General features: G+C 37.4%; 1 protein-coding gene and 1 long non-coding RNA gene across 7 annotated transcripts in view; one reads left to right on the top strand and one right to left on the bottom strand.

The window, feature by feature from the left end:
• cfap46 (cilia and flagella associated protein 46) overlaps window positions 1–13,850 on the top strand; it is a 131,189-nt gene that overhangs the window by 75,001 nt on the left and 42,338 nt on the right. For all 6 annotated transcript variants that reach the window (XM_062976115.1, XM_062976114.1, XM_062976113.1 and 3 more), the window contains exons 26-35: window positions 1,031–1,115; window positions 1,216–1,354; window positions 1,846–2,029; window positions 2,246–2,405; window positions 2,974–3,134; window positions 8,074–8,175; window positions 9,372–9,440; window positions 9,691–9,909; window positions 10,841–10,989; window positions 12,548–12,646. In XM_062976115.1, the coding sequence (XP_062832185.1) occupies window positions 1,031–1,115; window positions 1,216–1,354; window positions 1,846–2,029; window positions 2,246–2,405; window positions 2,974–3,134; window positions 8,074–8,175; window positions 9,372–9,440; window positions 9,691–9,909; window positions 10,841–10,989; window positions 12,548–12,646 (1,367 nt within the window). The remainder of the gene's footprint in view (window positions 1–1,030; window positions 1,116–1,215; window positions 1,355–1,845; window positions 2,030–2,245; window positions 2,406–2,973; window positions 3,135–8,073; window positions 8,176–9,371; window positions 9,441–9,690; window positions 9,910–10,840; window positions 10,990–12,547; window positions 12,647–13,850) is intronic.
• LOC134297728 (uncharacterized) lies at window positions 6,133–9,751 on the bottom strand. Its single transcript, XR_010004589.1, has 2 exons — window positions 9,351–9,751; window positions 6,133–6,804 (listed from the first exon to the last, which is right to left on the bottom strand). It is a non-coding gene; the product is annotated as an uncharacterized LOC134297728 (long non-coding RNA).

Here is a 13,850-nt window from a genome sequence, read left to right as displayed (position 1 = left end):
AGGGAAAAACAATACACCCTCCCTTTTCCCCAAGTTATTTTTCGGTGGATTATGGGGAGTTTTGCCAGACTTTGCAAAATGAAAATTGGAATATTTGATTTCTTCTATTTGCAACTCACTTTAATGCCTATGCAAAGAAAAGTTTCCTAATCAAACGAAAGCCCACCCCGCCCCAGGCAATATGGCGCAGCAGAAAAATTGCAGGGCTGGTGGGCAAATGGCAAACGCCAAGCTGGTGGGGAAAAAAAGCCCACAGGCCCTTTGAAAAAACACCCTAACCCAAATACCCACCCACCCGTTTTCCTCCTCAGTCCTCACCCACCCACCCTTTCTCCCGGTCTTCTTTAGCTCAGCCAAGGAAGGAAGCAATCTTGCCTGCCTGCCTGGAATCTCAGTCCCAACCACCCTCTCTCTGCAGATCCCGAGCCAAATGAGCCACGAGGCTCCCTTGCACGCTCTTTTCATTCAGGACATACAAGCCCCTCCCCTGGGTTAAACGTGCTCTCTGATTGGCCACAAGGTGGAAACAATATCTAGGTTGCCCCAGTGCACTTAAACAAGTTTGGGTGATTTGCAAAACCTTGTTTTCCTAACGAAAAAAAAACGATGACATTAGAAAAAGGGCCTATCGTGGTTCGAAACCGCGGGATCCACACGAGTGGACAATCTAGGTCGAATATTGCTTCACAAGTTACAAAACTAACAAATTACTAACGACAAACGGGGAAATCGAATTATTTGAGCAAGCCTAGTAAATAGGTTCTCTGAAAGACTCCATTTTGTTGATTTGAATCAATTTAAATAGCTAATAAAGAATATTCTATTCAATTAGCATTAGTCTGTTTGTGGAGCATTAAGGAGTTGGTAACCCGACTCTGAACCCCCATTGAAGAAATGAATGGTATGCTGACCCTGATTCCTTCAAAAGTAAATCATGTTCCCCTGCCTTTCCATTTCAAAAATGTATTAATGACAGTTAAAATGTTCCTCTTTTCCTTCTTTCCTCGCCACTGTGTACCACATCATTTAGGAAGCAGAACATATGTTGGATTTGCATCAATGGCCTACAGTAGATTTTCAAAGCAGCAGTTTGCCTGATGGACATTTTTATCCAGGTATGTTTGGATTGTTTGATTTCAATAAGTTATTTTATTTTTAATTAGGTGAGTAGATTGGTTTTGCCTTGATTACATTTTATTTTAAAATCTTTCAAAGGTGCTGAAGAAGACTTGACTTTAAGGACATTCTTGTACGTGTTATTGTTCCAAGTATATGCTGATAAAAATGACTGGAAAGGAGGCCTCAAAGTGTTAGATGAAGCAGTTCAAACTCTTCCTAGAACAAAACACAGACTGTAAGTTCTTTGGAATATTAGTAAGATTTAATAAATAGAGAATGTTATGGCTATCTTAGATACCAATATTGGAAGTAAATGAGCATCAGTGTGATCAGCAGGACAAGATAATCAGGAGATAAATGGTCCCTGTGTTTTTCCTTAGACTGGCCTTTCTTCTTCTGTACTAGCTGTTGAGGTCATTTCCTTTGATAGCAATGATATAATGAATTTACATTTCAATAGCAACATAGAATCATAGAGTTGGAAGATACCAAGACTACATTTAGTGCAACCTCCCTGCCATGCCAAAATAATCAAATTATTTGTAATTGCTATAAGACTAAAGTCTAGAACACCATTTTTTGGAGCAATGATCATCTGGATTCTTTTTCATGACTGATAGATGAATAAACAGTTTGTGTGTCAGTGAAAACAACAGCAGCATTAAAATATTACTTGAGCTTACTGTATTAAATCTAACATTTATTCTGTAAAATTATTTCCCATAGTCCAATTTTTAAACATATGGTAATGGTAAAGGCAAGACTTGGGCGTAACTATATCATGGAAATACAGAAATTCAGAGATGAAAGTGAGGACTACTTGTCACATATGTGGCATCGACTGGCATCAGTGTCCCCAGATATTATGGGACAGTTAACTTGTTACCAAAATGCAATTGAAGTTTTACAGGTATGGATATTTCTACTTTTTAAAGATAATATTACTTGTGCAATTTTCTGAATGTCTGGCTTTGTTTGGGGAGGAGAGGAGAATCTGTGGCCAAGGGATCACAACGTCCTAATCTCTGCCAGTTGCGGGGGGGGGGGGGGGAGCTGTTTGTTTCAGATGTATAATTTTTCTTTTTCCCTCCAAGAAGACTAATGATGTATTATGGTCTTTATACAGAAAAAAGAATTTGAATTAAAGAAAGTGGATAATTTGATTGACTTTGCTGAATGGCTATATTGCAAAGAATTTCCTCTTAATGAAGCTATTAAACATCTGGACTGGGCAATAAATATATTGTTGTACCTCAACCCTGTTAGAAATAGCCCTGAGGATGAAGGTACTTAATTCAACAAAAGATCTTAAGTCTATTGCATTGTTTCTTCTTCATTGCATGTTTTGTTATTTTGTGACAGGGATATATTTTAGCTTTGGTTTCTTCTGGAGCTGCCCTGTTGCTTATATTTGTCTTCATTTTCATGGGTGAGAACGAATAGGAATCATGAATCCTGCCAGATATTTTGGGACTACAACTCCAGTCAGCTTCATCCAGGATAACCAATGTTAAAACGTTCTGGAGGTGTCCTCTATGAACATTTGGACTGCTACAGGATTCCCAGTCTTGCAGTTGTACATATCTTAGAATTTGCTGTCACCCTTTTGGTCAGTTGTAGCATGACTGCTACTTTTTTTAATAAGGAAAAGCACCATACAAAATGCTTACTTTGTTGCTTTTTATTATCAAAATTGGATTTAGAGAAGAGCACTCTTCTGAATCAGTTCAGAAAGAAAAAGAATTGTTTCATGTTATTATTAACACAACCAGTCTATCCACAGTATTTACTCTAGTATTCTGTATATCACTAACATTTTCCTATAGCGTTATTCATTGTTACTTCTGACTGTAGATTCAAGAGGCCAAATTATGATCAGAGATATAAAATACATAAAGCAGTTGGAAGCTTTGGTTAGAGCTCATACTGTAATGGCAGTCATTTCTGGCCATGAGTCCCCTTTCCATGAGCAGCACTGTTTGATGGCATATACGTTCATGATGCGCATGTGGCAGGTGAGAAGATTAACACATGTGTTTGGCAGATTGTTTAATGTGCTGTGTGATTTTTTATAAACTGATTATGCTTGAACTGGTAGAATTCAGTAATAACATGGGTCATTCAAAAAGGATAATTATTGTATAGTTTTTGATGAACATGAATTTTAATTGTGTGTAATTCTTTGGTGGACTTGAATACAAGTTTGTGTTTTAACCTATGTTAATGTTGGGCTCGTCCTCATGTAAGCCGCCCCGAGTACCTTCGGGGAGATGGAGGCGGGATATAAAAATAAAGTTATTGTTGTTGTTATTATTATTATTATTATTATTATTATTATTACAAGTGCTTTTCCCAAAGAAGTGCACATTATTTTTCAAAAATAAACAATCTCCAGATTTAGAAGACTGTAGGATGCAGAAGAGTGCCAGTTTGAACAGGAGTGATAGAAATATTCAAATATACATAATACCTCAAATTGGTTTAGATCGGGATTGTATTCCCTATGTTTCTCTGATCATTTTGATAAATTCAGCTATAACTGTGATCATTTTAATAGATAGCATTGTCAACAAAGTTTTCAAGATCATAGCTTTAAATATGTTCTATTAAACTGTGTATAATTTTGATCATACTTAATCCTTGAAAATTACCCCATAGTAATAACAAGGTTGGGACAAAGTGGAGTTTCTCCTGCTACTTCATGAATTCAGTGTTTCAGGGAACATTACCAGAAGGACTTCAGAAAAACTTTGAATCAAACAGATCCAGCTGTCTCCTGAAACCCATCATGCCATGAAATATGTTTGACTTTTGTTTTAGAGCAGTGGTTCCCAACTTTTGGGCCTACAGGTATTTTGGACTTCAACTTCCAGAAATTCCATCCAGCTTACCAGCTTTTAGGAACTGTGGGAGCTGAGGTCCAAAACACCTGGAGGCGCAAGGTTGGGAACCGCTGTTTTAGAGAAAGAAAGCAGGGTACAAATTTAATTAATTAATTAATAACTCTCAAACAGAACCAATTCCCCCTTTCTCCATCCTCTCAGATGCCCTATGTAGAATTATGTTTTCTTAACCCATCATTTTTACTTTATAACAACAATGATGGCAGTGGTTGTTTTCTACATTAGAACATTTTGCTGTATAGGCTAATAAGTTTAAGAGACATAGAATGGACTAGCTATGCCCGGCCACGTGTTGTTGTGGCATAGTCAATTGGCCACCTTGATTAGCATTTAATGGCCTTGTAACTTGAAAGCCTGGCTGATTCCTCCCTGTTGGGAGGTCTGGAGTTCCTGTCTGGAATTCCCCTGTTTTCAGAGTGTTGTTCTTTATTTACTGTCCTGGTTTTAGAGTTTTTAATTCTGAGAGCCAGGTTTTGTTAATATATTTGTGGATATTTTATCTGTAATTACCAGGCATGGGCAAACTTGGGCCCACTAGCTGTTTTGGACTTCTCCCACAATTCCTAGGTCAGCTTGAACAGCACTTTCTCATAACGGTATTACTGTAGCTCCTCTAATGTGTATATTTTATCTGTTTTTACCAGGCATGGACAAACTTGGGACCTCTTGGTGTTTTGTTACTCCCCCCAACATTTATCCTCTAGACTGTTTCACTATCTGATGTCCCTGTCCCCTGAGGTTTTTATTCTTATCCCTTTCTCACCCCGAGTTTTAACTTAGTGTTTTTTGACCCGCCCTTGTTATATTGCTTTCTTGACTTTGTGTTGTACTGTACATTATTATCTATTGTATTGTTTAATTGTATTATGATAAGTTGTTTCTATATTTTGTTATATTGTATTGTCCTGGGCATGGCCTCATGTAAGCCACCCCGAGTCCCCGTTGGGGAGATGGTGGCGGGGTATAAATAAAGTTTTATTATTATTATTATTATTATTATTATTATTATTATTATTATTATTATGGACTTCAACTTCCCCAATTCCTAATAGCCAGTTAGCTGTTTGGGATTGTGGAAGTTGAAGTCCAAAACACCTAGAGGGCCCAAGTTTGTCCATGCCTGGTATATATTATAATGTTATTTGAGATGGTAGGGGTTTGTGCTATCTTGTTGGCCCTCTAGGTGTTTTGGACTTCAACGCCCATGATTCCCAACAGCCAGTAGGCTGTTTGGGATTGTGGAAATTGAAGTCCAAAACTCCTAGAGGGCCCAAGTTTTCACATGCTTTGTATATATTATAATGTTATGTGAGAGAGGAAAAGAAGGAAGGAGGCACTGTATGTGCTGTATGTTGTTGTTATTTTTTTGGGTTTTAAATACCTTTTTTCTCTGTGTGTATGATTTTTTCTTTGTTGTGGTCAGTCATTAGATAGTCAGGCATTTTTCTGCCAAATTTGGTGTGATTGGACCCAGTGGTTTTGTTGTTAACTCTGTCCCACAAGCGGACAGTACATTTGACTATGCCACAACAACATGTGGCCGGGCACAGCTAGTCCATTCTATGTCTCTTAAACTTAAATTTGTCAACTAACCAACTGTTCAGAAAGGTTTTAAATGTTGGAAATTTCAACCATCTAAGGAACAACCCTTCTACTAGGAAATGTTTTCATGACACAAGTGTTTTTTTACCCTATTTTCTGATATAGTTATGAACACCATCATATTATAGTTGTCAATTGGATTGAGTTGTATTTTAGAAAAACCTGTGGGCCTTCGAGGTCTTTTTTGTAGAAAGTTCCTGTAAAATTTGAACTCTTAGGGTAACAGATTTGGAGGGGGGATATCGATACAGTATATATGACAATATAAACAAAAAGTATAAAATTTTATATAGTGCATAGCATATTATATAGGAAGAGGATATCAATATAGTATATGTGACAATATAAACAAAAGGTATAAGATAATATAGTGCATAACAATCCTCTTTAGGCCTCAGGTCTTCTTCCATGGTTCTGATTAAAGAGGGAGAAATGATGCATTTTTGAGTTTACAGGAATAAAGAATATTGTTACTATGGAATACTGACAAAGGTCAGACGCCAGCCAGTTAGATAAATGCAGTTTATTTAACAAACAACTCAAAACAGCTCAATAAACTGTCTTAGGAGCTTATAACACTTAAACTTCAGTGTAAATAAGCATTCAAAACGAAGAAAATGCCAAAAGAACAAACCGTCGTATAATCCGGATTATCCGGAGATATAATCCGGATTAGAACCAAGGTGCTTGAATCAAGTTCAAAATTGCAAAGCAGACTCAAAACGGCAAAACAAACAAAGACAGATAATCCCGGAAGCTCAAAACTTTCCCAAAACCCAAGAGTACAGAAAAAACCCCAAAACTCAAAAGAAAGCCCAAACCGGGCTAAAGTTCTTCGCCAAAAACGGCACAAGCAAGCTAAGCTGGAAAACGCTGAAACAATAGCGACAAATCGCTGTGGAGTTGAAAGCCAAGCCAGATGTCAAAGCAGTGAAGCGTCGTAGCGAAGTCAAGCCGGTCCGAAGTCGGGGTTGGAAAACAGCGTCAGAGTCGAAGATGAAGCCAGTAGTCAGCAACGGAAGACAACCACGGAGATAGGAATGGTGCCAAGCCGAGTTTTGGGAGCGAAGAGATATGCCAAGTCGAAATCCAGTCCAAGGTCCAAAGGGATGAAGTCGTCACAACAGGGTCCACGTCACAGGATAACACAAAAAGCCAAGACGACGGAGGCGAGCGGCAGCTAATGCAAAATAGTAATAACAATGCAGTCCAAACAGAAAACCCACACAGTTCCAGCCCTCCGTCGTAGAATAACCCAGATCAAACTTACATTGGTTGCAAAGTCCCAAGCCAGTCTTCGGAGTCAAGTACAGGAAACCCAATGGCGCCCAACAACACCTTGCCACACGCAAGGAACAATGGCCAAAACCCCCCAATTTATTTAGGTTTCCTTGGGCGTCCAAACAACCAACGCCTTAGGATCAGGTGTCCCAAGCTCTTCATCAGAGTCCGAGCGCCAAACAGCCAACGCCTTAGGATCAGGCGTCCACACCTGCGGAATTGCCCTCATTCCTCCAGACAGACCATGTGGGGTCTGCTTCTGAAGAAACCCAAGCCTCTCCTGCGTCCTCAGCATCCATGGGCCCAGTTTCCTCCCCAAGATCCTCCAGAGCCCGTGTCCAGTCTATGCCAACTCCTTCCGCCACCACCGATTCCTCAGCATCCATTTCCACCTCAGGATCCCCTTCCAACTCCCCAAATGAATCCTCATCTGAGGATTCCTCATCTATCTCCCTGACTCTCTTCCTATGTAAATCTTCCAACAAGCCCTCCTCGCGAGGATTCTTCCTTCCCCTCCTGATCCTACCATTATCACTAACAGCCTCAGAAGACTCATTCACAACAAATACTATTGTATAACTTTAGTTATTTGAGAGTTTGATTGTTAAGATGGTTTGCATCCAAAAAATAATTTAACTTAATCTTGAAAAAAAGAGTTTCCCATTAGCTTTTCCCCCAGCAGCCAGCTGTACTATCTGAAAACCTTTCTGGTTGGTAGAGTTCCCAAACAATATAGTACAGAATTGGAGGACACAAATGGGGAGAAAGGATCAGCTCAAATTATGCTTGCTCCCCAATATAAGTTAACATAATGTAGAGGAAAAGCAAACTTTCTTGTTTTCACCTTCTATTCCGAGAACTAGCAAACCACGTTGTTCAGGAAGCTATTCCAAGAGTGACCAAGACAAGAAACTTTCCTTCTGTGAACATCCATAGGTTAACATATCTAAGATCTAAGCTATGAATTTGTAACTATTTAAGTTTTATTTCTGTAAATGAAGATTATTATTATTAGCATATGTATAAAATTCTCCTAACTTATCTTTTTTGGTGACAAATTTTTTGTTTGTCCCACACAGGAAGAATATTATGTATTTTTCCTTAATGCTTTTTGCTTAATGCTCACTCACTGTGGTGGGAAAAAACACAATTATGATTATTCTTCCAGATATCACTGACAACAGCACGATCTGTTTTAAAAGCATTGGGCAAACTTTCACCAACTCCAACTGGTAGTCCAAAATCAAAAGGGAAGAAAGAGACAAAGCAAGTAAGGCATTTCTTCAAATAAAAAACTTGCATTTTTCTCCCACAAGTAGTTTTCATATTAAGTGATTAGACAGCCCAAACCTATAAGTTTAAGGATGCTTCCTTGTATATAATCTGTCTTGAAAACAACGGTTTACATTCAGTTGCTACTCCATGCCAGAGTAGACCTATTAAGTCAATTGCTGAATAGTATGTTAGAATGTATGTAATAAATCCATTAATTCAGTTGATCTGCTGTAGGTGTAGATTAATGAGGCTTAAATATAAGCATAGTTAGAATTGCATGTTATATTTTCACAAATCCTCTAAGTTGAATTTTGTTTGCTAGCATGATCTGCATTCCTCCTTGCAATTGGCTAGTAGAAACCCAACACGCTGTACACTTAGGCTAGATCTAGATCTTCGGAAGAGCCTGAAAACCTGGCTTTTCACTCAGGCCTTTGGTTAAGATCGCCCATCCCCATCAAAATCATAACTATATTCCTCGACCTTTCCTGCATTGGTCACACTTCTCCTGGTTACTTGACATTAGCTCAGGGCAACTCTCATCCCAAATTGACCTCAAACGAATCTGTAGCACTTTATCTATGTTTTGAGTTTACAACCTATGATGTGCACTTTGCTAATCTACTATTACAACCTCACTGTTTTTAAATTCTATGTTTTTAATAAGTGTGTTTTTATTCTTTTTGGTTAATGTGTAAATATTACAATTGGTGCATGTTATTGTTTATTGATGTATTGTATATTGTTATTGTTTCGTATTTGATATTTCTGTGAGCCGCCCCGAGTCCCCTACAGGGGAGATGGTGGTGGGATACAAATAAACATTATTATTATTATTATTATTATTATTATTATTATTATTATTATTATTCTATACCGCCATATAATTAAATTTGAAATAGCATTATATTTCAAGTGTAGACCCATGTAACACAGTTTAACTGCATTTTATGGGTCAACACTGACTATATAAAATACTTCCAAACTGCATTACATTACAGTGTAGATTCAGCTTCAGCTCCTCAATGATCTAGAGTTTTATTAAATCTACTGAAGAAATACTGACGTTTTAGATGTGTAGGAATATGTATATGTATGATATATAATTTTGTATTTAGCAATATATAGCGGTGCATTGTATAGTTTAAAATGTATTAATGTTTTGCTTACCTTTTTCCTTTTTTTCTGAAGCCTGCTCCTGGTAAGACTTCACCAACAACCCCTCCTAAAAAGGATAAATCCTCAAAAGAGGCCAGACAGGTATTTTTAATGTAATGTAAATGAAACAAAAAATTCTTTCAAATAAAAGTCTTGGTTTTAAGTATACCCAATTACTAGAGAAGGGTCTATTATCATGACCTAGAGTTTTGTTAAAATCAATGGGACAATAATATAGTTTTGGATGTAGAGGGTGCATGTATGTGATATAGAACATTTTATCTACTGCTGTTCCACTCTACAGTACAAACATACAAATTGGGTTTTTTTAACCTTTTCTTTTTTTCAAAAGACTTCACCGACAACTCCTCCTAAAAAAGATAAGACTTCAAAAGATGGCAAACAAGCACAGTCGGCTATTAAGGAGAAAGCTAAACGGAAAGGACCAATTGAAGCTTTACCAGCAAGTGTGGAAGAATGGGCTAATTATGAATGCCCTGAAGAAGTTAGAGAAGCCTTCAAGCAGGACTCAAGTGGCTGTGCTGTGAACAGGGAAACAATTTTAGCACCTGTGAGTAACATGAAAATGACCTAAGGAGATTTTACTGTGGGCTGTATATGATTCACTTCATATAAAAATACAGGTTTACTGTGGCAAAAACATTATGTGGGAGATGAGCAAACTATATAAACAATACTGCCCTCAGTTTGGCTGCACTATTTTTCAGCTTACCTGTACTAAACCTCTTAGAAGAAGCTCTTGGAAGGACTAAAGTTTCCCTAATTTAAACCAGAGCTGACAACCAGTGTCGTAGGACATCTGAGAAAGTCCTGTGCCACCATCATTCTCAGGATGGATGATAGGACCAATCCATGACACATTTTACCCTTCTCCTGAGCAGTGAGGCAAAATATTTTAGTTAGAGCTGACAAAATATATTACTTTAGATGGATCTGAAGAGGAAAAATATGCCAACTCAGTTAGTGGTGTACCTTTTCACTTCCAGGAGATTGTGAGGGTGATGACAGATATGAGTCTGATAGGTTGGGGAATGAGTCTGCAAGAAAAATGATATACATCAGACAGAAAATGCAGCATCAATTTCTTGGAATTAAAGGCTGTGCTACTAGTGTTGCTGACATTTTAACCCCAGCTAAAAGGTTTGTCATGTTCAAATTTGGATGGACAATACGACTGTCAAGGCTTATGGGTCATATTAAGGCAGCCTCCATTCAAAACCATTGATAACAGAGTCAGAGTTTCTGTTCTGCTGGGCACTAAAACATCTTGCATCCATTTTGGCAATGTATTTCAGAGAGAAATAGAATGTGGAGGTGGGAATTTGACAAGGGAATTTGTAAAACCCACCTCTCCCAAATGGCAGCTTTGTGTACTATTGGAGAATATGACTTTAGTGGACTTTTCCTTGGGAACTGTGAATACAGAATTGCCACAGAACTATTTCAATGTGTTCATTATCTGCTTTCTCTTCAATTTTCAGACACGCACTTTATATTACCTAAACCTTTTAGTTAAGGAGCTGCAAACAATTATGTGTACTCATTTGACTCTTCCGGTTCTCCAACTATCTGAGATCATTGCTCGTGATGTTGCAGAAAGCAGAAGTCTGGCAGATCTCTATCATCTTCGGTTTGTATTCATTGCACTAAAACCACTGAAAAATATTAAAATTCTTTGAGACAAAGTGGTCAAGAGACATCCAGAAATATCCATTGCAGGAGAGGTAGGGCAATGTAATTCAGGAGAGGTAAGGTAATGTGATGTAGATCCAATGTATCCTCCTGTCTTCTACTTCCATCCCCACTTATTTCTTGCAGTACAGCCAAGTAGATTTAAACTGACAAAAGTTTAAGGTTCTACTTAGAAAAATGCTAGTTTTAATGTCTTTGGGTTTAGAAGATGAGAACAGAATTAGAGGTCCAAGGATTTGGAGGCGTCAGTATCACCAGACGTGGATTACTACTTTAAGGAGGCTTAATATAAAAGTACCTGGTTTTAGCACAGCGGGTTAATTGCCAGCTGTATTAAACCTTGCTTGCCAACCGAAAGGTTGACAATTTGAAGCCGGGACAGGGTGAGCTCCTGATCTTCAACACAGCTCCCTGCGCACCTAGCGGATCGAAAACAACAATGTGAGTAGATAAATGGGAAGTGTATTGAAGCGTAGAGGTATTTTAGGCACGGCGTTTCAATCAGAAAAAGAAAAGTTTACGAACAAAGAATCCTATTTGGCAAGGAGATGGATCAACAGCAGCCCCTTGTGGCCAGAACTGAGCAAACCTCCAAAGATGGGGAAAAGCCTATATAATACCTCTATCTGTTGTCTGTCTTGTCATTGTATAATTGGCATTGAATGTTGGCTGTATATGTGTTCTGTGATCCGCTGTGAGTCCCCTTCAGGGTGAGAAGGGTGGAATAAAAATTCTGTAAATAAATAAATAAAATAAATCTTCCAGAGATTATTTTGTGCCAGCGAAGTATTCCTACAAGGCTTGAGAGGGCTCACTGGTAGTACTGTCCTGCCGTTATTTGGTAGGAAGTACAGTCTATTCACATACTGCAAGACTGGGTTTTGCCTTTACTCTCACAAAGCCTCTTTTCCCAACTTGTAATAGAAAGAAGTGAGGAGAATGGCAGTGCTTAAAAACTTGTCAAACAAGGAAAGGGTTAAATACCCTCTTTCCAATAAAATCCATTTACAGTAAAATCAATTGCTGGAACTCTTAGTCTTCCAAATATGCAGTAGCCACTGAATATGCAGTTCTAGTCTTATGCTCTGTGTAATCATAGATAAATTTTAACAATGTTATTTGTGGATTATGGTTTTTCAGATCAGAAAGCACAAAATAATATGTCAGTTTTAAAGCCATGGTGTAACTGTAAAACTACTAATTAATAATGCAGACTATTTTGTTTATGCTTCAAGTGTTTAAAGCTTGAAAGCAGAAATGCAATTCTATTTGCACTTAAGAGCAAACGCCTTCTGATTGAATCTGCAGTTTTTCATCTTCTACATTTTACAGCATTGCTAGGGAGGAAGCCTCACTATAAACTAGCATATCTTGCTGGTTCCTTCCTAGTCATTTATTTCTAGAAAGTTTCCTGAGTGCCATCAGAACTACTTTTATTTAGCACTTGCATTTTAATTTTTTACTGTAGTAACAGATTGTATTGTTTCTTTTCCCAGACTCTCCCGTATATGTTTAGATTTGAAACTGTGTCAAGCATCATCATATCATGAGAAAGCAGTGGGTGGAGTATACATTAATGAAATCGAACAAGGAAGGTGTGTTATTCTGCATCAAAAGATATTATGGCTCTTTGATCACGTGCATGATTTTACTTTGTATTTTGAACTTTTCACTTTCATTCTGATTAGATCTTCATTTTGGCATAGTTTCCTTGCTAAGATTTCTATTGCAAGTATAGGGGTGAGAGAGGACACTCCTGTCTCATGTCTCTCTGTATTGCAACGGTTTCTCTCATGTCTCAATTGATTTTGATTTTAGCTATTTGTTCAATGTGTATTGTTTGTAGTCTGTTGATACATTTTTCACCAAATCTTAAATTTTTTACTAATTACATATTGAAATTCCAATTTAGTCTTTCGAAGGCCTTTTCAACATCCAGTAGTGAAAGTGAATCATTTTTAAGTTTTGAATTTTGAATATGTTCTATTATGTTTCGGATTATCCTTGTCTTTAGTTTGCTTTTCAGGTAGGAAATGTTCTTGAACAGATTTAATTCAGTTTCTTAATGTTGTTTTTAATCTGTTTGCCAATATTGATGTAAATATTTTAATAATTGATAGTTAATAATGAAATGGGTCTGTAATTTTGAACCAATTCTTTGTCTTGATCTACTTTGGGGCTTAAGATAATGCTGGCCTCTTTCCATATCTCCAGTATTTGATTTGTTTCCATTACAGAATTCATTTTTTTTTAGTATCGGTGTTGTTTCATCTTTTATCCTCTTATAGTATGTCACCGTATAGCCACCTGGGCCTGGAGATTTATCTGTTTTTAAATTCTGAATAGCTTCACCCATTTCCTGCATTATAATTGATTTGTTAAATTGTTCTTGATCCACTTCAGAGAAGTTTGGTAGCTTTTTGTGGCCCAGATTATATTGGTTTTCAACAGTGAGTTGTGTTTGTCTGATAGGAATGTAAAGTCCTTTTTAGTTCAACTTCCAAAATTTTGCCAACTGTGTGGAAGTTCTCTTCCTTTGTTTTGTTTTTAATTCATGGATTTTCTGTCTATATTTTGTTTTGCTATCATACTGAAGTCTCCAAAACATCGTGTATTGTGGTAAATAAGGTAAAAAAGATATTTTGGTAAATACAGCAGAATGTCTATTGTTAGAGGTGTATATATTAGCCTCTTTTTGTTGTCTATATGGATTGTACTAAACTGGAAGCTCCCTTTTTGATCTGCTATTAATTTGATAGGCAATAGGTATTCTTTTATATATGTTGCTACCTGTATTTT

The sequence above is a fragment of the Anolis carolinensis genome, chromosome 3, assembly GCF_035594765.1.
Source record: "Anolis carolinensis isolate JA03-04 chromosome 3, rAnoCar3.1.pri, whole genome shotgun sequence".
Taxonomy (NCBI): domain Eukaryota; kingdom Metazoa; phylum Chordata; class Lepidosauria; order Squamata; family Dactyloidae; genus Anolis; species Anolis carolinensis.
This window is presented reverse-complemented; position numbering and strand designations above follow the sequence as displayed.